General features: G+C 40.4%; 1 protein-coding gene across 1 annotated transcript; it reads right to left on the reverse strand.

The window, feature by feature from the left end:
• Positions 1-441: 441 nt before the first annotated feature.
• SERPINI1 (serpin family I member 1) lies at positions 442-27,708 on the reverse strand. Its single transcript, XM_054386138.1, has 8 exons — positions 27,459-27,708; positions 24,405-24,635; positions 21,227-21,421; positions 19,780-19,984; positions 11,591-11,688; positions 3,407-3,493; positions 2,522-2,611; positions 442-518 (listed from the first exon to the last, which is right to left on the reverse strand). The coding sequence occupies exons 1-8, from the start codon at positions 27,706-27,708 to the stop codon at positions 442-444; spliced, it is 1,233 nt and encodes a 410-aa protein (XP_054242113.1).

Raw genomic sequence — 27,708 nt, forward strand, 5'->3', positions numbered from 1 at the left:
CTGTTTACTATTTTTACAGGAACAGAAAGAGATCACATTATCCAGATGTAGCTCTTCAGCTCTATAAATTATCATCAAGGTTTGCTGCTTGCATTATTCAGAGCTGCACACATTCTGCTCCTGTCTCATTGATCAAGACAGTCTTTGGACTGTAAAAAAGAATTACAAATAATGGATCTGCAGCTTTTTTGCTTTACAATCCACTGGAACAAGGAACAGTTGTTGACATGTACACAAATTTATTTTAAGGACACAGCAATCACAATGACAGAAACAGAACCATTACTTTAATACTGGAAGCTTTCCTCTGGAAACTGACTTGCACACAGTTAGATCTGAAAGCCTTTTAAACAGTATCTTGGGGGAAAAACACAGCAAACCTTAAATATATTAACTTCAAACTTTATGTGCTTATCTCCTCTTTTTGGTAGCTGGTGGCAGTTAAAGCTCTTCAAAGTCATGGCCACTTGTATTCATTGCTTCAGGGTGCATTACCCTTCCCATGAATAACACAGTACCTGTGGAGAAAGTGGGAAGGGAGAATGGGAAAGAAAGATGTCAGAAACAAAGAACTTGAAGCTAGAAGATAATGAACACTGAGTAAGTTCTAGAGTGTGTGGTGCACAGTTTCCATAGGGACCCATGTCTCAAAGAACGTAGCCAGGAAAAACAATGCTCAGCAGCCCTAGAGAAGAGGATCTCTTTGTATTCAGAAGTGATATAGTACAGGCAGGAACGCTCAGTTTCGGTGCTCCTCTGCTTATTCCAGTGGCTTGACTGAAAACCAGAAATCACAGGAAGCTTCCCTTTCACTTCTGTGTTTCTGCTGAAGTATTGCTACTGATGAAGTATTGCCACTGATGTCAAATGGCTATGACAAAGTACTGGTTTCTAGGCTGGGGGCTCCCAAGGTGGCTGCTAACCTTTACTGAAGTGCGAACAGCTGATCAGAGTAACTGTCATGGTCACTGCTGACCCTCACATGCCTCACAGCTGTTAGATGACATTGCTCCTAATTAAAAGTGAGCCCCAGAAGCTGCACACCAATGAATTAATAATTATTGACAGACAGACACTTTGAGTTCACAAATTTACTCCACGTTAAGGCATACAACACACAATAAGGAATTCTCTGTAGGAACACCGCTCCACTATGCTACTTAATCACCATTTACATCTTTCCCACTTCATACATATTTGTCTAACTTGATTAACACAGTAATCAATCATGTATTCTTGGGCAGAAGGGTAACCATCACAGCTTTGTTTCCCAAGTTTCCCACCCTTAGATTTCCAGATCAGTAATGAGCTCTCAGGGTTTAACTATAGTTGTTGGCAATTCCTTTCTAAGTGCAACATTCAGAACTGCCCTGAAGCTTCCAAGCTCTACTCTGTTCTGATTAAACTTCTTTTGGGAGAGATTTTTGTATGTTGAGTAGGGGAAAAGGCAGATACCCTACTCGAGATACATTCTTGCCTAACTATACAGATTGGATGTTAGAAAGTTCTTCACCATAAGGGGTGGTGAGACACTGGAACTAGTTGCCCAGAGAGGTGGTAGAAGATTTATCCCTTCAGGTTTTTAAGGCCAGGCTGGATGGAGCTCTGAGCAACCTGATCTAGTGTGAGATGTCCCTGCCCATTGCAGGGGGGTTGGAACTAGATAATCCTTCATGTCCCTTCCAACCCTGGTAATTCTATACCTCTACAACAGCAAGAATAGTCAACTTAGTTTTGGTTAAAAACTCCCTTAGAGTGGGCATCATGTCTTGCACACAAATGACCCTCCCTAGCTAGACTGTAAGTATTGTTGCAATTTAAATGGTTAAATAAACATTGATACCTACCAACAGGGTTCTCAAATAAAAAAGAACCCAAACTACCAAACTGAACCTACCAGAGTTTTCTTGTACAACATGTAAGATACCACACCACATGCCTATATGACAGTTTGTGGGTACATTTTGTAAAGTAACATTTTGTCACCCAGTCACATCCACATCATTAAATTACAAATAAGAAACTAAGGAATTAGTTAATCATTGTCCATTTTGCTAGTAAGTGCTGTTCCCATCCCTTGCCTGCCACAGAACACTTCAAGAGCACAACAGAATTATTCATAGCTGTAATATCTGCCCATTATGCAAATCATTTGGTACCAGGAACATATCTCACTGGTCTCACTTCAGCCAAGCTCTTAGAGAATTCAATGATTATGGGTATTCAGGGCAGTAACACTGTGTTCTCTGAAAAAAAAAAAATGATTAATTTTTCTTCCCTGGGGTTTTTAATCACTTAATTGTGAATCTTTTTCAGGATTATGTCAGATATTTTACTGTCTTACTTGGAAAAACGTTTTAAGGGGACATAGGAAGGTGAGTCAGTCAATATTAGGTATTTTAAAACAGGTAAAGAAAAATTCACAATACAAGGGCCAGTTTCTTGGTCAAAATAAGCATTTTTCTTTTGTGTACTTGCTGATATACTGTGAAAAACTTGGTAGAACCTGCAATATTCTCACCTGTTCTTCTGTTCCTGACCAAAAAGAAAAAGGGATGGTCGACTATAACCTGTGGATACAGCACTGCCATTCTGCTAATGGCAATCATTCCTGGAGGAAAGAGAACACAGGCAGCTTGTTAAATACCACTGCACATTCTCTTGCTCTTCATGACAGACTCTTGTGAAGCTCATGAGCAGACACTGAAGTCCCACACTCTCCGCACTAAGTGTCGCCAAGAAACAGCAGGAAAAAACTAACATAAAGGAGGCCTCCAGAATAATTGCAGGCCTGTTTGTGCTTTAAGAATGAGGAACAATGGAGAGTGGCACAATGTCTCAGGCTGAGGGAGCAGCTTATACATTTTAAGATTCAGAACCTCAAGAGGAGGTACGACTCCTGCTCACTTGTAGGAAGAAAATGCATTACATTAGACAGCCCTGCTGACCTGTTTTAAACAGCTCCAAGCATGAAGCTGGTAGTCAAAGGTAACCTTTAATAACTATGGAATATGCAACAACTAAATGGGCTGATCTTGCAGCTTTTAGCTGGAGTCTTTAAATAATGCAGAGGTTGAAAGTAAAATTAACTGGGAATCAGGCAGAATTGGGCTCTTTGTTATTTTTACTTGGAAATGAATGGATTTCTCTGGATCATTAGTATTGCTTCCCAGTGATTCATTTGTTTTTACATCTTCCTGCACTGTTAACAAAGACTCATGCATGCCTGTAATGAAAACACTTTTCATTTCCAGAACTCTCCTCTGAAAAGCACAATCCTTGCTATTCTGGGTCTCCATGCTACTCGCTGTTTAGCTTTCCTGGCTACACAGCAAGTCAGTTTTAAAAAATTAATTAACACAGAGTAACCAGACATTTGATTTACTTCTGCTTTTCAGTCAGGTACCTGAGGCAGCAGCAGCTTCTGATCCTTCCTCATTAACTTCTAGAAACGCCTTGTGAAATGCCTTTGCAAGGTAAAGTTCCTTGTTATCTGGAGAGGAAAAGGAAATATATTTCAAGTGTCTCAACAGTAAGATTGAAGCATTTTAAAAAACAAACCCCAGACACTGCCAACCCCCCCCCCCACACACACACTATTACCCACCTTCTATATCAAGTAGGGAAAGGTAAGAGCTTTGTACATTGCAGTTGCATTAAAATTCCTCCTGCCAATACCTTTAATAGCACTATTTACCTCACTTAAATTTGTAGTGCTCTCTTGCAATACGGATATTAAAATAGCTTGGCACTGCCTAGAGTATCAGTACACCAGAGAGAACCAAAAGACTGCCCTTGAACACAAGAGTGGAAGCCATTGGGAAAAAAGGGCTATGACATTAGATGGCAAATATTTATATAGAAAGAATTTTCTTTCTGCATTAGGTGCAATATAGACTTCCTCCAGGAAAATGAAGTGTTTTTTTTTTTTCCTTCTTGTCACTACACTTAAGAGAAGCTGAAGATAAATATTTATTGAAAATATCACCACGGAGCTGTTTTCTTTCAGTCTTGTTTGCTTTCCATCCTTATTTGTCAGTATTTTAATATCAGTCAAAGCCTACTCCTGCTTAAGTCAGTGGATGTCTCATTACTCTTCTTCAGTGGCTAAATGATCAGAGCCACTGGAATACTCAGGACCTTGCAGGAAGCAAGACAAGTGACAACATTTAATCCATTTGACTATGTTTCATCAGTAAGACATAACAAGGACGAGATATACATTTATTGCACCTGCATAAAACCCACAGTGATGACAGCACAACTGGCAGTTAAGAAAGGAATAAAAGCTTTCTCAACAGGGAAATACATGAGCATGAAAAACTAATCTAACCACCCCAGTGAGACAGATGTACCATTCTGCATTTCTGATCTCTCACAAAACATTCAACACTAAAACTCTAGCTGAAGGCTAATGAAGGAGGGAAAGCCTGGGACTATTCATCTAATGGTTACCCATTTATCTTGGCTCTCACACCAATAGCCACTGGCTCTAATACTAATGCAAGCCAAACCCACAAGAGACAGCAGTTTAAAATGTTTCTCCCCAGCAGATCTCATTACTGCCACACTCCAAACTGAAGTAAACCTCCTCACTTCAACTGCTTAACTTGAACCTCACCAACAAAAGCTCCAAAATCTTTCCCTTTGGTACTATGTGCAGCAAAACATAAACTAGATTGCTAAATGCTGTCCTAATTCTAGGACATCTCCAAGCCCCAGTAGCCCTACCTTGAAAGCTAAGATAAAGTGTCCAATCTGCTAGTTTGAAAGGTGGGACATGCAGCATTCTCTTATCTTCAACACTAAGCACAAATTCTCACATCTTATGTCTCCCTAACAGCTAACATCAAGGCCACAATGTGGTTGGATTCCAAGCATTAATTGTAAAAAATAAACCACAAGCTAACTAAATACTACCATGAAGTGTTAAGCAGCCATCCCCTAAAGCTTCCATTCCATTATGGAGACAATAAGACCCAAGTTTTCACAAAATGATTTGGAGCAACCACTGGATATGCAAGAATATTTACATGGGGGATGAGGAATAGATACCCAGGGCACAAAGGGTGACAGATGCATGCACAGCAGCAGTTCCTTCTGTGCATGTCTCATGGTAGGTGTGTGCTGCCTTTGTAAACACAGCAGTTAAGCAGGATTCTTGGTAAGTTTATTGGTTGGTTCCACAAATTCACTCTTCCAGGGAGCTGGACTTTGTGATCCTCACTTGAATCCATTTCAAAGCTCTGTTGAGCAGTTGGACCTGTACAGCACATACTAGAAGAAAACAGCTTTGCACCCTCGATGGATAAATGCTGTTTGGAGTTCCTTACCTTAAACCACAATAATTTTTATGCTTAATAACAACAAAATGCCCACTGAGCCTAATCACTTATTTCAGTCACAGGGTGGTATTTTATTTTTATATTTATTTCACTTAAGCCTGCCCCTGTGACCCACAATATTCACAGCAATTATCTGTATTTTCGTCCTGAATACTTCATTTTACACAGTTTGGTGATGTATGTGCTTAGTTCAAGGTGTATTTCTGGTCAGACCACTTAGCACCTCAGAAGATTGGTCTCCATCTGAAGGACTTATAGACCTCCATTCAAAGACCAGAGTCATAGAACGTTACGAGGTTGGAAGAGACCTCCAGAAATCACCAAGTCCAACCCCCCTGCAGGATCACTTAGGGTAGTCTGCACAGGAATGCATCCAGGTGGGTTTTTAAAGTCTCCAGAGAAGGAGACTCCACAACCTCCCCAGGCAGCCAGCTCCAGGGCTCTGTCACCCTCACTGTAAAAAGTTTCTCTTCATGTGGAGGTGAAATCTTCTATGTTCAAGCTTGTACCTGTTGTTCCTTGCCTTATTACTGCACAGCACCAAAAAAAGATTGGCCCCATCCACTTGACACCCACCCCTCAGATGTTTACAGACATTGATCAGATCCTCTTTCAGTCTTCTCAAGACTAAACAGCCCCAGAGCTCTCAGTCTCTCTTCATAGGGGAGATGCTCCAGTCCCATAATTATCTTTGTGGCACTCCGTTAGACTCTCTCCAGCAGATCCCTGTCTCTCTTGAACCAGGGAGCCCAAAATTTGACACAGTATTCCAGGTTTACCACCAGGTATAATAGTAGCTCTACTTATAAATACAGTCAGGATCTGAGTATTAAAGAAAACCAACTAAATTCTGTTAAGTTGTCAGTAACAGAAGAAGTGTCACTGCAGATGAGAACAGTACAGCCAATTAGTCTAATGTTCTTCTTGCTTCAGGACAAGACACGAGAAGCCTTACACATGAAAACTACAAGTTACAAACCAAAAACATCCTCTCATCCAGCATGTGGCTTATACTCTAAACCAAGTTCCTAACCCAGAGGATCTGCAGAATGCCTTTATTTTATGCAGCATTGATAGTTTTGATTGCTCTGAAACAATTTAGCACTTTTTTAATCCTATTAATCTCATGAGTTTAAGGAATACCCAGTGAAGATCTCTGTGGTTAAGCTTCTCACAAGAGAAATGCTTTCTATTTGGTTTCAATTTGTTGCCTTTCACTTCATCTGATAACTTTGCCCTTGGATGGTCAAAAGAGCAATTTCCACATCCCAATTTACTTTGTCAAGACTTTCCTCTTTTTTATTGTCACTATCACATGCCTCTCAGTCATCTCTCTCTGAAGTGAGCAAATCTATTTTCATATGGAAGGGTAATGTTGCCACTCAGTATTCAGGCAGACTTCTCTTTGTCTCCTGTTTTGTGACTGTCAAATCACTGACTGCAAGGCTTCAATATCACATAGGTCTTGTCACTATTAGACATCTTTCCTTTATGGCTTTCACTGTGGATTAGGTGGGGCTTACCTGCATATCTACTATCATATCATTTTTCTCTAGTCGCTTCTTTAAATCTGCATTTTTGTAAGAACCAAAATGATTTGATTGTTAGCATCTCAGAAATGTCCCATGGAGCTTTGATGGCAAAGCTTAAGCCTTCTGCACGACCCCAGCCTAGATATCCATTAGTGTGGGGGAGTAATCTGATGCTGACTCCTAATGTTCATGACTCTGTTAGCATCACACTTCATTTGTCATTACACTCCATATGCTTGCAGACTCCTACTCAGAGCTGCCAACTGGTTGCTCTGCACATCTCGTTTTTAAAAGCACACAAGTTGACTGGCTTTTCTAGCTTAGGTTGTCCCAGAAATACTATATCTACCTCAGTCAAGACTTTGAAGAACTATTTGCTGGAGTGATGCTCTTCTAAGTACTTTATATCATAGAATGGTTTGGATTGGAATGGACCTTAAAGATCCTCTAGTTTCAACTGCCCTGCCACATGCAGGGACACCTCCTTCTAGAACAGGGTGCCCAAGGCTCCATCCAACCTGACTTTGAGGACTTGCAGGGTTGGAGACTACACAATTTCTCTGGGCAACCTGTTCCGGTGTCTCGCCACCCTCATGGGGAAGAATTTCTTCCTAACATCTAATCAAACTAAGCTTCTTTCAGTTGCATGCAATCACCCCTTGTCCTGTCACTCCATGGCTTTGTAAGAACTCCCTCTCCAGCTCTCCTGTAGCTCCCTTCAAAGACTGGAAGGCTGCTATAAGTTCTCTCCACAGCTTTCTCTTCATGCTGTACAAGCCCAATTCTCTCAGCCTGTCTTCACAGGAGAGGTGCTCCAGCCCTCAGATCATCTTCAAGGCCTCCTCTGCCCCTGCTCTAATAGTTCCATGCCCTTCTTGTGTTGGGGGCTCCAGAGTTGAACATATAATGAAAGTAATTAATTAAGATCACATCCCTGCTATGCAGGTCACCTTGAGATTAAAATCACTTGCCACTTAAGACATTATAAATCAATTTAAAAGAAATATTATAATCACTTTGAAGAGAAGGAGAAATTTAGCATTGAAAATAGTTCAAAGGTAAGTCCTAAGTGGTGTTAAAAGAATCAAGCACCAAGTTTTGTGCATTGTGCAAATTGTAAAATCACAAACACCAGAAGCTGTTTTAAGATTAGTTTGAACACCTGATGGAATCAAAGATGCAATTAAAACCTGCCAAAGTCTTTCACTGGAACTAAGAGTCATGCAACTAGGCAGCCAAATAAGAACATCCTCCTACTCACCTGTGTTAATTGACAAAGAACTTAATTTCTGCAAAAAGAGCAACATTTAAGATGTGCATCTGGATGAATACTTTCTCTTTGGCTGTCACAATCAGACACCTGGAAGATAAAGCTGACTCTTCTATTTCCATCTTTCACATTTAGTATAAAAAAAAAAATTCTAAATATTGAAGACTAAGCCTGTAATGCTGCAGTTTGATTTATATGCACTAAACTCACATGGATGATTTCACTGAACTCAACAATCTGTGCCTGGATCTGATTACAGGATTAGAGCCATTGTTGAAATCACAGAAGGTTTTCCTTGACAAGAACCCAAAAGCAAGGGAAAAGGGGGAGAAGAGCATTTTTAAGTGCAAGAGAATTTCTCAAAAATCTCCTTAAATTGCTTTTATGATATGTACTGACTGTGTTAAAAGTGTCCAGACAAATTTTTTGTTCAAATATCAGGATTTAAAGTTTCATGAAAAGACAAGATTTCCTAGAAGGTTTACACTGACATGCAGGCAAAATTCTGGCTTCAAGTTCTCTGTTACTGGATGCAGTATTCAGGTATTTTTAAAAGCAAGCTCTCAACTTTTTTCCACATCATTTGTTTTTAACTTCCTCCTCCCCCTCATTTTATATTGGGAAAGTCAGAAATAGAATCACAGAACATTAGGGGTTGGGAGGCACCTCAAAAAGATCATCCAATCCAACCCCACTGCCGGAGCAGGATCACCAACAGAGAGTCACAGAGGAACACAACCAGATGGGTTTTGAATGTCTCCAGAAGAGACTTCACAACCTCACTGGGCACCCTGTTCCAGTGTTCTGCCACCCACACAGTGAAAAAGTTTATCCTTATCACAGAATGTTAGGGGCTGGAAGGGACCTCAAAAGCTCATCCAGTCCAATCCCCCTGCCAGAGCAGGAGCACCTAGAACAGATCACACAGGAACACATCCAGGTGGGTTTGGAATATCTCCAGAGGGAGATGTTTACATGGAACCTCCTCTGCTCCAGCTTGCACCCAGTGCCCCTTGTCCTATCACTGGACATCACTGGGAAGAACCTGGCCCTGTCCTCCTGACGCTCACCCTTCACATCTTTACAAACATTAATGAGGTCAGATTCTGCATTTTAATTACTCAAAACTTCATCTCCATAGCATCAACAGATCAACAGTGGAGAGTTCATTAAAGACATCACTTTCCAATTATTTCTTCATTCACCATTTGTGAAAGACTTCCTCATCACCTGGTGGCACCCCCTTCTTTTAAGTCAAAAGCAAGAATGTCACAGTAAAACTCCTGAATTCTCTCTACACGCTGCTCTACTTCACTTAATAAGCAAGTTACTCTCAAAAGCGCAGAGGAGTTCCTTCAGTCATGCAAAACAAGGTATTTTGATTTTGTTCAGTACAACTGTCAAAAAGAGAAAACTTTAAACAACCCATTAGTCACATGCTTTGTAACAGGAGCACGTTCCAATCTGTCTGCTAACCTCCTGACTACAGAGTTAGTCCCCGATATATAAGTGAATTTTACATGAAATTAGATAAAAGCCTAACACTGCCTTTGTGGTTCCATTTCCTCTGTGTGTTTTCCATTCTCCTTAGTACTTCTCCTCAAGCAAATACTTTGCTATATATAGACCACAATTTATTGGAAAGCTTCCTTTGGGGTGGCAGAGAAATTGAAGGTGTTTTTCTTCAGAGAAACATTGTTGCTTTAAAGAAGGATTTTTTTCCTTTATTCAAATTCTTTTTACATTTGCTAACTAGTTTCTTCCCCACAATTTCACTGGAAAAGTGAAAGTGGCAAAACAGCTCCACGACAGACAATAAACAGATCCATGACACACTATAAACAATAATTCAAACTTAAAAGTGAAAAGGAGAAGGAAATCACAAACATTTCTGCTGTGAATTTTCAAGGAAGGTTCACTTTCCTTATTTTGAATAAGCCATAGGGGTATGATTGCAGAGACAGACCATTAAAAACAGGCATTTGCCACCAGCCAAGGATCTATCTGGCTGATTAGGCAGTGACCATCTCAGCAGTCTCACACTGACCATGTTTCTAGACACAGAATCACTGAATGGCTTAGGTTGGAAGGGACTACTCCAAATTCCCTATCATGGGCAGGGACACTTCTCAACTAGACTTGGTTGCTCAAGGCCTCATCCAGCCTGGCCTTGAACAGCCCCAGGGAGGAGGCATCCACAACCTCTCTGGGCAACCTATTCCAGAGTTTCACCACCCTTGTACTGAAGAGCTTCTTCCTAAGATCCAGTCTAAACCTACTCTCCCTCAGCTTAAAACCATTCCTCCTTGCCTAATCACTAGACACCCTGATGAAAAGTCCCTTTCAGCCTTCTTGCAGATTTCCTTCAGGTATTAGAAGGCAATTCTAAGGTTCCCCCAGAGTCTTCTCCAGGGTGAACAACCTCCCTCAATGTCTCCTCATAGCAGAGGTGCTCCAGCCCCTGGATCATCTTTGCGGCCCTCCTCTGGACTTGCTCCAACAGCTCTGTGTTCTTCTTATGATGGGGACATCAGAACTGGATGCAGTATTTGAGGTGGGGTCTCACTGGAGCAGAGTAAAGGGGCAGAATTCCCTCTTTTGCCTTAGGGCCACACTCAATGCAGCCCAGGACTTGATTTGCCTTCTGGGCTGCATGAGCACACTGCTGGCTCATGGTGAGCTTCCTCATCAAGAACTGGCTTTACCAAAACTCAGGTCTAGACAAACCATATTAAATACACTGCTTGTGTCTTATGCAAGAATAAAACAACTTCTCAGGCAAAAATGACTCATCTACCTTTGTACCACTTCAACACCTTTTAGGAGGCATTAAGAGCATAAATATCTCATTTCCACCTGAATTTCTAAATGGGTTGGATATTTCAAGTTTTGAAAACAAAGTGTTGACAACATATAGAAATAGGCAAGCAGCATAGGTAGCTAGATTGCTTTACTCTCAGAACTCTTCCTTTCCTGTGCTGCTTCTATACAGCAGGTATCTGGGGAGATGACTAATTGTACAACAGCTTAATGCTCTTAATGCTGTGAACAAATAGCCTCTGGAGATAAAGGATGACAACCCCCTTGTGTGAACCCCATTTGCCATCAAGGCACTGAAGCCATATATTGCTAATGTGGATGTGTCTCTTGCATACTACTACACTTTCTCTCTATTTCTAGTTCTAAAATACTCAAGTGAACTTTCCCAGGTCAAAAATCCCCCACCAGAACCACAAACCCCGATGGATTTCTCCACTGATCCTGCTGTTCCTACAGCAAACACACTTTGACATTACACACACTTTTACAGTATGCAAAAAAGACCACAAAAGGATCAAAACCACTGTTACCCCATAAAACAACTTTGAAGAGCTTGTTGGTTATCTTTAAGGGATTTTAGTACTTCTTCATATGCCTTGAGAAACAATACAAGAACCTCTTACCAGACATCCCAGTGAGGTCAGCACTACTGCTGAACAGCTCTGTAATTCCAAGACCCCTCCAGACATCTTTCATATCAATTTCCTGTTCTACTGTGAACCTGGAGAGCATAACAGATAATTACAAGAAGCCCAGCTGTAAGCAATACTTATTGCTATTAGAAGGTTAAAATTTTTGAGTAATGACAACTGAAACAGAGGTAAATTATATAAAGTAGGAGATTCAGCAGTGGTTGTATGGCATAGTGACACCTTCTACAAAAATGCTTAAAAGCAAATTAGTTTACTCTCACAGTTGGATTTTTTTTCCCCCTAATGCAAAAGCAATCAAAAATATGCTAATGGTATGTACAGTTCCTGACATAAAACCTCAGTGCAAAAATTATGCAGTAGCTAATGTAAATGCTTATTTTTTTATACAAAAGGTTTACTCTAAAAACTGAATTTAATTGCATGCATACCTGAGCAGAATAACAAATAAGACAAAGGACAGCACAAATTTCATAGGCAAAGGAATAGGAAAGTAAGAATCACAAAATGATTGGAGGGGGTTGGAAAGGACCTCTGGAGAACATCCAGTCCAACTGCCCTGCTAAAGCAGGAGCACCCACAGCAGCTTGCCAGGATCACAATGACCAGGTGGGCTTGGAATCTTTCTAGAGAAGAAAACTCCACAACCTCTCTGGGCAGCCTGCTCCAGGCTCCAGCACCCTCACAGCAAACAAGTTTCTCCTCCTGTTCGGATGGAACCTCCTGGGTTCCAGTTTGTGCCCCTTGAGCTGTCACTGGGCACCACTGAAAAGAGCCTGGACCCATTCTTGCCACCCACCCTTTAGCTATTAATCAGCATTGAGCAGATCCCCTATCAGTCTGCTCTTCTCCAGGCTGAATAGCCCCAGGACTCTCAGCTTTTCCTCATCAGAGGTATGCTCCAGCCCCCTCAGCATCTTGATGGCCTCTTCAGGACTCTCCCTCTTTGAACCAAGAGCCCAGAACTAGACACAGTACTCCAGATGTGGCCTCACTAAGGCAGAGTAGAGGGTACTCCACTTTTATTTAGACACTATAAACAAAGACTTGCAGTTATGAACAGGAATAAAAAAAACATTTCTGACTCAGCTTCTAATTACTCTAGTGGCAAAATTTTAATTGGGTTTTGATTGTGAGCAAAGAACAGGGGAAACAAAGCTATTTGCACAAAAGCACAGGTGAGCTGGCAGGATTTCAGGGCTAGCTGGCTAAGCCACGTTCTAGGCTATCTTACTGTGCTGGAATGACAAATGGAGACATATCCTGAGGGCAAGATTTTGGGCAAAAGCTTGTTTTATTTATAAAAATTGCTTTTAAAACATTAAAAAAAAAAAAAGGCAGCCTTGTGTCAGTAAGACACAAAGACTCAAATCCCTCATGTATGGCCAGAAACAGATTGGACACAGCTGGGGAAACAAAAAGATGTCAAAACAATCATAAGAATGGCAGCCTCAACCAGAAAATACCATAAGTCTCCAGACATATACAAGAGACCAATTTTAATGGTTTGCTGTGGGTGAGTTATGGAGTTTCTGTAGAATGACCAAACAAATGATCAGTGATTTGCATTATGCTGACTGAGAGTGGCTGGAGCTATGTAACACAAAATATACAGTCCACAAGGGATTGTTGCAGCTTCTCCAGCAAACCATTCAGAGACAGCTCTGCAATTACACTGCAGTCCTCAGTGCTGGGCCTTACCTGTTCAAAAACCAAAAGAAAATAAGTGCAATTCCCTTTTTTCTGGATTAAACTTCCTCAAGTCCAGGGAAGAACATGTTCCTTTCAGGACAAACTACAGCCCACAAGTCTGAGCAGAGAACAGCTAACGAAGAGCTGATGTATGATACCTTGGCACACACAAGCCTTGGCAGCTTGAAAAAGAATTCTCTGGACATCACAAGACTACTGGATCTGAGTCAAGTGGATCTTCATCCCTTACAACATTTACACAGAAAGAAAAATCCAATACACAATCTACATTCATAATGAACTTAGAAATGCCATTAGAAGCTAAAAAAAAAAAAAAAATCTATGATGGAAGAGATATTAGGCATTAGTCAGAGAAGAATTTTATGCAAGTTAAAAAAAGATCTGGAGATAATTCAGGACTGATAAATGACTGGTGGCATTGTGGGTGTTCGTGTAGCCTGTCCAGATGAATTCCAGGATATGCCTGAAATAAAAGCACAGGAACCAATTCTTGGGAATTTTGTTCTGGCAGCTCTCAAAAGAGTCAGAAGAGACCAGCAAAGATTTATGTTGCTCAGTCGTTTAATTTTCACTGCCTCCCAGGCTCCAAACCTCCAGACCAGTTTAACTTTCACTTATACACTTGTAAAGTAGGCCCAGATCTACTGTAGAGAGTTCAGTAAAAACCCTTAAAAAATGAAGTGAAACTGGACTCCTAATGCTAGAGTTAACTGCAGTTACACAGTGCAGAGGTGCTGCCTGTGCACATGGAATAAATCCAGACTGAACTAATCCAGAAGTATTTCTTTCTATATTAAAACTACATCATAGCATTTTGAAGAACACATCCAACTGTGCCTGCCTTACAAACATGCAGAAAAGGCAAATCAATGTTACAATGCATTTTATACTCAGAGTGCTATATTTTTCCTTTTTTTAAAATTTTAATTCACCACAGTTAGTATCAATTATATCAAACTTTCAAGACAATTTAGCTATTAACCAGCAATGTCAAACTAGTCAGGATTAGCAGGATAGGACAGGAGCAAGACAAAGTCTGCAATAAAAGCAAAATGTAAGGACACAAATAAGAAAAATAACTGGAAAAAAATAACATTTTTTTTCCAACTGCAGAGGATCACTACAAGATACAAATGGAAATCAGGTGGGTTTAAATCTCTGGACCACTAGACACATTTATCTGCTATGTGATGAGTTGTGACCCAGAAAGCAAGCATGACAAAAGATGCTTTGGCATGCTAATCAAGGAAGAGGTTTGGGAAATGTTTTTGAAGAAAGCAAACCAAGCCCATAAAGCCTCATCTGAATATGCATCTGAAAGAAGAAAATGCAAACAAGTTGATTGATTAATACTGCTAAAGAATACCTACAGGGCTGGCTGTAGCAGTCATAGATAGAGGCTACTCACTGCATAGAAGCTACCCCCTTGACTGAAACCTCTGGAAAGGCAAACAGGGAACAGATGGATGAGTGAAGGTCTCTGCAGTATCTGTACAAGGGAGCTCCTGCTTTTTATGGCAAATAAAGTAGACTGAAAATATCACATCAGCTGTATAAATACCAAACTAGCCCTTTATGATAATAAAACTAATTGCTTACCTTCTCCCCTTTTAGTTTTGTCATGATAAAACCCCGCTCTAAAGCACTGTTCAAAATAGTACCTCCTGTCCTTTCCCACATGCTCTGAAGGTCAGTGAGAGTTACAGATAAGCTATTAATGATATTTCAAATATTTTAGCTGACATCAGAACCAGCCTCTTAAAAAATAACAGGGTTCCTTTACACTTTGAAATTTACTTTTGGGCTATGCGATGCGACATAAACATTTGGTAGGACTTATCCTCCAGCCATATCTGGATTTCTCAGCATTGCTTATAGACAGTGATGCAGATATTCAAAATCAAAGCTGACAACCTAGAACACAGAAGGGACAATCAATCTCACTTCCCAAGCCAGGCACTTGCTGTATCTCCAGATAGTGGAAATGTTGAGCTACACAGTACTAGACCTGACACATGGTTATTTGCAGGGTTTGTCACAGAGAGTGAACCAGATGGGCTTTTCTCCAGTCTTTTATGTGTTTCTGATACTAAAAATACTATTAAAAGAAATCATAAAACAAAACAAAACACAACATCCCCCCCATCCCCCCCAGTTTCAACACTTGAGTATTAGAAGTCATGGAACAGTTGCAACTGGGAGCACATAAAGAAAACCCAAAAACTTAAAAATCACAAAGGGAAATCTGAGAAAGAAACACCAAAGAAAAGTTTTGTATTTTTACCATAGGGCCACAACAGACAACCTGGTCTGGTAAGAGAAGAGCTTCTGTGCTGAAGCCCTTCTAGAAGGTTCACCACCATATATGTTCAAGGATGTATGCTTCTACAGACCACCTTAAAAACCACTGAGTAGAAAGCTTTTAAGGAAGAGTGATTCTCCCTATCAAGAAGAATGAAGATGTGAGTTAGCTCTGTATTTATTCTTACAACGCAATCTCCCCACTTCCTACATGTAAAGTGCAGTCCAAATAGCTGAACAAAAATACTTCTCTTAATTTCCACTGTCTTTGGATCTCTCCCACACAAAATGAAGAACAGAATGAGATGCTTAGGAAGTAGAATTAGATTGAGATGCTAACAAACAGTTCTCTGGAGGGTTCAGCAGAGGATGATGATATTTTAATGAAATTTAAAACTTACACAGGCATGAGATTAAAATGATGCATTTATGCCATTGACAGTCTCCTTAGTTATGTATCTGAACCTTTAGGGTTTGCACAGAGCATTAACAGAGCACATCAGACCACCTTTCTTCTGGTTTACAGACATTCAAGACAGGAAAAAAAAGATGGCTTCATCTTTTTACAATGCTGTGCAACCCTTCTGAAATGCTACATTTTCTAGGAAGTCCTTAGATGCTCAGGGTCCACAGGATCAAGGAGGATTAGGGTGCACTTCCTAGATATACAACAGAAGTGCACTCCAGCCTAGCCAAAGCCTATAGTGTCAGTGCTGAGCAAGAAAAAGCAAGGAATTGCAGGTTTTCAGCTTGGTTCTAACACATTAAACTCCGCAGGACAAAAAGCAAACAAAGGAATGTCTTGAAATCAACAATATTCTTGCCTGGAGGACAGGCCCTCAGGATCTGAATATCTGTTTTAACCTAGCAAGCAGCCTACAATACCAAGCTGCTAGCTGACATCAATTCCAACATTTCAGTTGAATTTCACCTTGCTTGTCCTGAGGTGCTAGAACTAAGCCGAGCAATTTAATAGCCCAAACCCAAACAAACTAGCAATAAACTCCTCAGTAATAGCAAGAAAACCCACAAACAAACAAACATCACACACCCCCACCCCCACCCCCAAACAAACAACAAAACAAAACCTCCATGCAACTGCTCTGAACACATGAAGCAAGGCTGCAGAAGTTGGCTAAGTACATATCTCAGTGGGATGGTTTTATGCCTCTTCTGTGACTATCTCAAGAACAACCAGCACTGGTCTGTTCCTCATGAAAAAGGAACTCAAGAAAGCATGTTTAAAAACAATAAATAAGTAAATAAATGGGGGTTTTGTGGTTTGGGGTTGTTGTTTTGGTGGGATTTTGTTTGGTCTTTTTGGTGTGTTGGGGTTTGGTTTTGTTTTTCTGAAAGAAAACAACCTTGCTTTTAAAAAGCAGCATTTCAAAATCATCTAAGGCATTGTGAAGATATTTTAAATGAATAAAAAAAAAGCAAAAAGATCATGACAGAGAGCCAAGTATACTGGAACAATCCTTAAGAGAAGATCTGCAGACCACAGCACTGTTACTAAACACTAGCTCCTCTTGTGCTCTTCCAATAACTTATGTTAGAGAGAGAGCATTGTAAATTAGATTCATGGTCTGTTTCACATCTATGCAAAAAGTGGATTAAAATGTTGATCACTTTAGTCTGGGTTAAGCTGGAAACAATGATTTGAGGATGAAAATGAGAAAGTATAATTTAACAATTCTGTACAAATCTCCCCTTTGCTATTAAGAGGAATAATACACAATTTCATTTGCACACAGATAATGCCAACAGAAATTGGAAAGTTGTGATTAACTCTGCTTTGGCTACTCATTCAGGTCCTATTACAAATGTATAAGTTTAAAAAATGTTCACTTTATAATTGGATAGCATCTTTCAAGATATAAAAATTTAATTTTATTCCACTGCTGCTTTCAATTTCTCAGAGGACAGAGCCCATAGACCACATTTCATAACATGTCTTTCTGAGTCAGAGCATAAAATATTTATGAAGTGTTTATTTAGACCATTGATAAAATCCTGTAGATCACCTCTGAATCCCTAATGAAAATCCAACACCTTGAGAGCAGGCAATTAATCTTTGGAATTTTTTGTAAGGCAACTGCAGTATTACCATATGGAATTGCAAGCTCAGGATAGTTACCTTTTGTAATCGAAAAATACTGAAGGTACTCAGCACCTGGTTGTACCTGGTTTGCCTTTGTATAGCTTTAATTCACAAGTGGTTTTGAGGTTCCTGGATAAGAGCAACAGGCATGACAACTAGCCTGAGGATGGAATTAATGAGGACATTTTATGACCACACAAAAAACAAGTCTCAAACTCATGTCCAAGAGCATGGCTACAGAGAATGCTGCAGTCTCTGCTTTGGGTTAAGAGAAAACCAAGGCCAAAATCCCAAATCATTATAAATTTTACTCAGCTCATGCACGTAATTAATGGTTTCAAGAATTTCCCCATATTTAACTTTAGATATTAAATCTTCTTAAAATCTGGAAGCTAGTTTTCACAGATTCCTTACACAATCAACAGCGAAACACTTCTGTTGTGGGTCTCCCAATGCAGAAATTACTTGAGAGAAGATGCCCAACTCAGTATCTGATGCACAGGCTGTGAAACACTCCAGTTATAAAAGGTAAGCTCAAGGGATGGAAGAAGACTCATATTTTACTTCTCATCAACACCTAGGTAAGGTCTGGCCAAGCTTGCAGGAAAAACAGCCTAGGAGAAATGCCCCTCCCCTCTGTCTGAGTGGACTGTTAACACTAAAGCTCCTGGGACTTGAAGCTCCAAGATCAAAACCCAACCAAACAAACAAAATATCACAGGAATAGTGTACAGAAGGCTCAGTTTGTGTAAAACCTGCAATGCAGCTCTTTGCTGCTCTCCTTGCTTCTTCAAAGGAAATGCTACTTAGAAAAGAACTCTTACGAAGTAACTCCAATACGCTGCTGTTTCCTCACTGCTCTGACTCCAAGTGTAACAGCTTTAAAGCGAAGTGGAATTCCATCTCGAGGTGGAACCAGGGCATGCTGACAGCACCAGTCCATCTCAACCTAGTTTCTCCTGCCTAGCCTTGTTTTATGGTGCTCAGCTGCAGTTAGCTTCTTGGAAGTGAATTTTGCTTTGGCAAGGAGGCTGATAGGCAAGAATCCCTGGGGTCTATCTCATTACATGTGAAATATAACAACCTCAAATCTCCAAGTCACCTGAGAACAAAGAATTATTTTAATGATTAAAAGGATTCCCTTTAGTTTGTTTCTCCTGTTGCCATGTAGCCACTCCACAATGGCACAAAAGTGCAGCAGAAGCAATTCACATCAAACTTGTGCCATATTGTTACATAAACACTTCAGTGAAACCATTATGGATCACTTGGAGGATGTCATGATCCAACTCTACATTATTAGTGACATTTAGCAGTGAACAGCTCTGTTACTAAGTCGAGTGCAGGGCAAGCAAAAGAAATATTTGATGGTAGATGAAACAGAATTCCAACAGAGATAACTAAGTTGTGTATGTGAGCAAATATGCCACTGAGCACACACAACTTATGTCTACATGAACTGACTGAAGTTTCATCCCCTCTGGTAGTAACATCCTGTTATTCTATTGCTCCCCTAAGGAAAGAGAAACCAGCATTTATTACAGCCAAGAAAAAAAAAGACAAAAGGCATAAATTGACTAGAATTACCTCTCCACACTCGAACCATTTGTATCTACACAGGCACACACCATTAGAACTTTTTAAATTAGCAGCACACAGAAATCTAACTAGGACCTAAATGAAACACTTTACCTTTTGTAATTCAGCCTTGAAATATTTCTGTGTCTCCTATCTAAATGGAACTTGTCCATAATGAGTTCTGCAATAACCTGAACATCATTTAGAGTGAATATATCCCTGATGATTAAATTCTCCTTTCTGAAGCTTACATATGAAAAGGATGCAAATGCAATGCTCATCTGTTGCTCCTCCAGCAGCCGTCATTCTGCACTGCACCCACCCTCTGGGCTTTCTTGTCAAAGCAACCTTCCCGTGGGTGCTACATAACTGCAGAATTGATCAAGATGTTCCAGTTTCACCTGCTCTGCTACTTGGATGGGCTGAATGCAGTCTTTCCCCTTCTACTGATACAGGAGCTTGTTCTTACCTTGGTAAATACACTTCCACTTTTTGCTTCTTTACAGAATTAGCCCATTCATTAATTAATGAGGCTTTGACCAGTGGTTCCAATGTGGCCAGTGGAACTTCCTGTCTGGAAAGTACAATCATCATACTAAGCTCATCTCCCTCATATGGTATTTCCAGAACTTGATAGATGCCACCTGCTTCATTGGAGCCATCACTGAACTCTCCTACAAAACAAAAAAACACAATAAAAAAAGCTATTAGAAGCATTTTCCTTTGTTTTCACAGAAGGTAGGGGGAGAAAAGAGAAAGCAAATATTGGGAGTGTTTATTAGAGAGTGGAACCAAAAATTAAGTTTTATGGTATGCTGTATACAATTTATTCTGGTTTCTTCATCATAGGATTTGAGGCTTAGATCCACTTTCTTGAAGAATCCAAGCCTATGCAATCAGAGTTTGTAGATAATCACACTTTTGAACCTACCACCTAACTTCCACTGGTTAGACTGAGAGAAGTCTAAAAGCTGTTAAAAGCTGTCAAGTCTTTTCATGGAAACGGGCAGAGATGTTTTTTTTTTCATTCAGGAGAGGTAGTTTTTCAGTGATGAGACTGAATAAAAACACTGCTAATGCTAGACACTGGAGAAGCCACTTGGGAGCTCAAGCTCAAGCTAAAAAACCATCATTAGTTATGCTGTTCAAAGAACCCCTATTTTACCTTTCTAAGGATATTACAACAGTAATTAGCAAACATTGTTTACAATATTGATGTTCAACATATGAAAAATATTTCAGTGAGAAGCAGGACTGGCTCAAGAATTGTAAAGAGGTTGGATATAATGGATGAACATTCTGAAATCCATCATGTGGCCCCAAAATTGGACCTAAAAAGGCAACCAGGAAAGAGGTTATCTTCAATGTTGCTGTTTAGTTATAACACACAAACACAAAAGTCACAAAAAGACATTAAAAGCAGGAGTCCCTTCATCAGGCTCTAGGAAGATAGCAAACCTTTGAACAACTTTTGAGAAGGCTATGTTTTGTCTTTGAGTTGGAAAGAATGTAAACACCTTGTAACTGAAGAGAAAGACCAGGCAGAAGCTGACTGGCTAGGTTGAGAAACTTGTTTGTCAGTATTAACCTATTGTATGCTTTGCTTGGACCCATGTCAGTGAAAGGATAGCCAATTGGGACACGACAGCTCTGTATTAGAAAAGTATGTAAGCTGACTATGTAACAGAGTAGTAGGCTTTTGGCTTTGGCTTATGCTTGAGCTCTTGCTTTGCTTATGCTTTTGCTTGTGCTTAGTGCTTGGCTTAGTTACACAGGCAATAAATGCTTTTGCCTTTCACAATAAGAGTCTTCTCATCTTGGTGTCACCTGGAAACACCGTACCACGCAGCCTATGAGAAGAACACACCTGTTCAGGGAAGACTTACAAGCTCTAAATTGCTACAGGTCCAACTCACCATAATAAAACTCTCCCTGCTGGTACATCATTGGGATTTGCACTTCACTTTCATCATCTTTAGTGAATGAAAAAGTTCTTGTGTTTTCAGGTCTAAACTGTGATTTCCAATTGCCTTTAAAGTAGATTGCGTTGATGAGAGCCAAATGAGTTAGAGCACCAAAATCTCTCGAAGACACAAAATCTTTGATCATATCTAAGAAGAAAAGCAACTGTCAGTCTGCATGTCAAATTGAGCATTAAATCAAAACTTAAGACAGCCTGAAAAATGCAAGAAAATAAAAAGCTGTGCTAACATGTAATTTCCAATTCAGATGTTTCATTAACTCACAAATTAAACTGCCAGTGTTTTGTAAACCTAAATCACACCGGAGGCGCGGAAACCCTTCCGTCAAGTGCTTGTTAAGTCAACTGTTTCTGGATCACAAAATAACCCTCAGTGAAACCAAGTGGAAAAGGAATCATGGAAGCTATGTTTACACTCATGCTACAACACAGTTCAGCACTATAATCAGAACTTCTACAAAGTCTGGCTCCGTTCCAAAGACACTCTTCAATGGGTGCTTAATATAAGCATACAAATGCGTCCATTGGATCTTCACCCTGCCCAGATTTGAAGGCAGCTTCAGTGTGAAGTCAGGAGGACATTACTGAAAGTAAGGACTAATCATAAAAACTCCACATAAATTCACAGCATTTGCTCTTGAGAGGAAAAAAAACTATCTAGCATCTGCTCTGTTCATGGGAGGTATGTCAGCTGAGCATGGCAGCTGCTTTGCTCCCACTCCTAAATAAGTCATTTACATTAGAATCCAGTCTGTTACCTGCTTTAGCTCATCTTAAATGGCTTGCTTTTCAGCAAAATCATCTTGAGTTTGTTAAATTTGGTGCACTGACCAGATTTGTCACTATTCTTGAAGAATTGCAGCCTACTTCACAGACAGCTTTCTTGCTCGCTTCTATTTTTAACTGACATGGCAATGCAAGATGTTAAACAAACACATTCCTCAGTCTGATTATTACCTCTTAATCCATGGTTTCACATAGAAAATAATTATGCTTTCTGGAGCATATGACACTGACTAACTGGTGTGAAATTTGTGTAGCACGAGGTAGTACTTCCTCTGGGTTGCTCTTTGTACTTCATCATATCTAGAACACTCTTAGAAATGAGATGTGATCAATACTGCCAGAAAGGAGAAAATTAGGGAGAAATGCACTTCCAGTCTTTCTGTTTCTATTTGGTACATCATATTCCCCTGAATTTTTCAGCCATATCTTGTTAAGGCACTAATGCAGCATTAGGATTTTTTTTTGGCCAGGGAAACTTTTGACAGTTAGGTTTGCTGTTCTAATCCCCTCATCATACTTAACATGCTGGGATTGGAAAGCTGCCTGTTGTGTACCCCTGTTCCTAATGAGAAAACGAGCCTCTTCTGGCAGAGCTGGCAGGTAGGAGAGAATGAGATTTAGTGGTCAGAGACTAGGCTGAGGGACTGTTACTATCGCAACCTAATGCTACGAGACCCACAGCTGCTTTGTTAGTTCTGCACAGCTTCTTCCAGGGCAGTGTTTAGGAGCTCAGTCAGCACATGTGGCAGGTTAAGCAGGAGAACTTTGCTCTTCTTTCTGACAGAATGTTACCCTTCCTTCAGACAGACACTATGCTGCTCTGAAAACACTGCAATCTGCTGCACCACTTACAGCTCCTCTATTTCTGTAGTTGGAGATAAAGGGCAGAATTTATTCTGAATATAATAGCTGCCATTTTGGAACAAAATAGGTAATTTCCAAGATGGAATAAAAGCATTATTATATGTTTTTCTACTTTGGTGCCATATGTTTCCATAAAGCATTGAATCACAAAATCATTTTGGTTGGAAAAGGCCTTCAAGAACACTGAATCCAACCATTATCTAACTCTACCAAGGCTGGTGCTAAACCATCTCCTTCAGCACCACATCTCTGCATCTTTTAAACACCTCCAGGGGTGGTATTCAGTCACCACCATGGGGAGCCTGATCCAGTGTTTGAGAACCCTTTCAGTGAAGAAACTTCTTCTAATATCCAACTTAAGTCTCCCCTGGTGCAACTTGAGGCCATTTCTCATCCTATCACAGATTCTTAAATGCTCAGACTACATGGTGATGTGTTCATTCCTTACAGGGGATTCCAGTACCTTCGTATTTACAATTGCACAACTGATGCTAGAGCCAGAACCCTGCTGAATTACTCTTAAAACATCAATCTCTAGAGTGTGCCAGATGAACTAGAATGAGATTATGCTCTGATCCCTGCAACAGGGGACTAATTTCACTCCCATACCTTGAGACTCTGCATGTAGTCAGAAAATAAAATGTCACATCTTTGGGACTCCACAAGCATAGCAAGCACTACATCAAGAAGCTCTGAACATGCATATTTACAATGGTAATTTTGTGCTCACTCCCCTGCTGCAAACTTTTGTTGTGAAATTCTGTTGACAGTCTTCCTAAAATCAACTACTCTTTCAACAGGCTATCTAGCTTCCTCATGTTAGAAAAGATTACATTACAAGGTCTGATTTTGTGGTTTAAAATGATCTTTTGTCTTCCTTTGCATTCTATTTCCCAGTACCTTGTAATTATGAGCTCCTCAGAGGACTGGTGATACTCCACACATCCAAAAGCCACTAACTCATTCACAGACAATTCTGCAGTTAGCAGAAGAGCACTTTCAAGTAACGTAGCTATTTAGTCTGCTGATTTAATACCAAAAATCAGTATTAAAACACTATTAAAATTCCTATCTTTAAAATATTGTCCTTCAGTTAACATATAATGGTATTTCCCTCACATTTCCTAAACCCTTGAAGCAATTTCTTGCCCTGTATCCCTTCCCTGAAAGGATCTCCTGAGACAAAGTTACAGAAACTTGCAGATACTAAGACAGGAGGAATTAAATATTCGGGCAGTATTACTATACAATTAGCAATGGAAAATATTAAAGCCAGATGATTCCTGAACAGTAAAGCCACTATAGTTTCATGAAGAGCTGCTACTAGAATTCTTTTTATGGGAGGAGACACTTCAGTCTCTGATAGAACAGATAAAAGCCAAGGCAACAATTCAACAACTCTGTATAACTTTGGAAACACAAACACTTACTGCAGGAAGCATAGAAGAACCATGTGGACTTACTATTTGTGTGATTCTCCACCCACTTATTGATGTGGGTAGCTACAGCTGCACTTTGGCTGAAATCTATATTCTCTACTTCAGCTTTGAAGTATTTTTTCACCAACTGCAGGAATTTGTCACTGATGTGAAAGCCATTCTGCACATAGAGAGAGTTAGCAATATTCAGAACATAATGACTTTCTTCATTAGCTGCCATGTCAGAAAGGTCCTTCAAGAAGGTAAACTCTTCACCTGAGGAAAGGAAAAAAACAGCCTCAGTGTTTCAGAAGGAAAATTATTCAATGTTTTTCCTGCTGGAAATTCACAGGTATTTTATATTCCTCCCAAGCCCCCCAAAAAAGTCCTTTCCTTAAAAATAAACTTATTTCTAAACCCACACACACCTTCAGAACTGAGAGAACAATGTACAAGGCTGAACTACTTATAATTAGCATAATTAACAAGAAGTTTGGATCCCCTCACAGATTTCAACACCAAAAGAGCAAATAAAAGGAATTTTTCTTATAAGTCACACTTGTTTGTCTTGGCACCACAAATGCTCAACAGAATTTTCGTTATGTCACACAGAATCATCAGGGATGGAAGGGACCTCAAGGATCATCTAGTTCCAAACCCCCTGCCATGGGCAAGGATACCTCACGCTTGATCAGGTTGCCCAGAACCATGCCCAGCCTGACCTTAAAAACACCCACGGATGGGGCTTCCACCACCTCCCTGGGCAACCTGTTCAACTGTCTCACCACCCTGATGGTGAAGAACTTCTTTCTAACATCTATCTAAATCTCCCCTCCTCTACTTCCATTCCCCCCAGTCCTATCACTACCTGACATCCTAAAAAGTCCCTCCCCATCGTTCTTGTAGCCCCCTTCAGATACTGGAAGGCCACAAGAAGGTCCCCTCGGAGCCTTCTCTTCTCCAGACTGAACCACCCCAACTCTCTCAGCCTGCCAATTCTCTCAGTCCTAAAAGCCACTTGTTTAAGGAAAAAAATAACTTGAAATTTTGAATCTAAGCACTTCCCCACAGGGGGAAAAAAAAAATTTAAAAAAGAAAAAAAAAAGTCTAGAATCTCTGAGGATCCTGCAAGGGGTAGTACAGAATAATCTGTGTGAGAAATGAAGAATCCTGAGTAGGACTAGAGCAGTCTGTTTTAAGGAAGCATGTGCTGTTGTATTGTCTAAATGAGGCTGATATTTCTAAACAACCAACCAACAAACCATAAAATTTAAAAATTGAATGCAATGATGCCTTCCAAGCAGAAATCATGGAATCACTGAATCATTTAGGCTGGAAAAGACCTTTAAGATCATCAAGGCCAACCACTATTTAACTCTACCAAGTCTGAGGCTAAACCACATCCCTCAGCACCACAGCTCTGCATATCTTTTAAACACCTCCAGGGACAGGGATCCAACCACTTTCCTTGGGAGTCTGTTTCAGTGTTTGAGAACCCTTTCAGTGAAGAAGATTCTTCTAATACCCAGTCTAAACCTACCCTGGTGCAACTTGAGGCCATTTCCTCTTGTCCTATACCCTGTTAGTTGGGAGAAGAGACCAATCCCCACCTGCCTGCAACATCCTTTCAGGGAGTTGTAGAGAAGGCTTCCCCTCAGGCTCCTTTTCTCCCAGCTAATCAACCCCAGTTCTCTCAGCTGCTGCTCACTAGACCTGTTCTACAGACCCTTCACCAGCTTTGTGTCCTTCTCTGAAGACACTCCAGCACCTCATTGTCCTCCTTCTAGTGAAGGGCCCAAAACTGAACTCGATACTCAAGGAGTGTGGTCTCACCAAGTGTTGAGTACAGGGATACAACCACTTTCCTGGTCCTGCTGGTCACATTAATCCTGATACAAGCCAGGATGCCATTGGTCTTTTTGGCCACTGCTGGCCCATATTCAGCCAGCTGTCAATCAGCACCACCAGGTCTTTCACTGCTGAGTAGCCTTCCAGCCACAAGTACTTTCCTTAATACCACTCATACACATAAGACCAGTGACTGGCCCAGTTCAAATCAACTACCTAAGTTCTTCAGTTATAGGTAAGAAATAATTTATCAACGTTTTAGAGAGAAACTATATAACTCAGTATGTGCTGTGGTCTACACAGAGAGCCACCATCACTGCAGGAGTACAGGTGAACACATGTTGAAGACTATATTCAGAAATTCCCCCCCAAGATCCTTTCACCAAAGACTGAAAAGTCCAATACACTGTATGAGTATAAAACTGCATTCAGGTTTCAAACCAAATACTTAGATATTAAAAATTCATAGAAATTGCCTCCTTAAGGTCTTTTTTTGCCACTGACTCATCCCTCCATTTGCACTCCTTCCAGCTGCTTGCACTCCTGGTGTGCTGGCACTCCACAGCACAGCACTACACCCAGACGTGTGACTTAGCTCATCCCACACTACAAATGGGACAGTGTGGTGGTGCTGCTGCTCTCTGCTAAAGAAATGGATCCTGTTTCTCTGAAAGGCTGATGGGAGTGTATCATGCTGAAACAGCTGAGATGCTTATAATTAGCATCACTATAACAATCCTTAATTAGCCTGGGTATCTGTATGCAACATCATGCAATGCAGACAGAACATTAATGACAGAGCTAGGATAAAGAACCAAGGAAGTTGTGTCAGAGACATTTCCAGTTAAATTACTATGATTTTCACACTTCTTGTAGAAGCAATGTTGGTAAAACTACCTCTTTCCTTCCCAGGTTTCATTGTAATCCCTACAAATTGTATTCCTAGAAATCTTCTTATGACTCTGGAGGCCAAGGCAAGCTTGTTTTGCAGATGGAAACCAAAATCAACAGTTAGCTGTAATTGCTTGAGATTCAGGTGCCCAGGGCCAGGGTGTATGTTAGCATCCCTCAGCTTATGCAGAATCCACTGACACATGCCTCAGCACGCTCAGGCCATCAAACAGGATGCCAAGAAGCCTCCTGATTAATAACCCATGGACATGACCGAGCACAACCATCACTGTTCAGGCATTGCCATCTGTTTCTTTACGACAAAAAGCCCCACAGTAAAACATGATTAAAAGGCCTTACCATTTTTTAAGCTGTCAAAACCCAAGGCATGTCGAATTTCTTTCAAAGTGGTTCCATGGGCTCCAAGCTCTACCATTCCCATGGATATTGCGATGCTCAGAGGAGAGAAAAGAATATTCTCATCTTCTCTTGCAGCTCGCAGCTGATTGTAAACATTCACAGAAAGCTCAGCAATGGTTTCATCAGGAAAATTTGTCTTGAAGGCTTTGCTTTGCAAAACAAGCAAAGACAACAGTCCAAGGAAATACAT

Source organism: Indicator indicator, chromosome 13 (genome assembly GCF_027791375.1).
Source record: "Indicator indicator isolate 239-I01 chromosome 13, UM_Iind_1.1, whole genome shotgun sequence".
Taxonomy (NCBI): Eukaryota; Metazoa; Chordata; class Aves; order Piciformes; family Indicatoridae; genus Indicator; species Indicator indicator.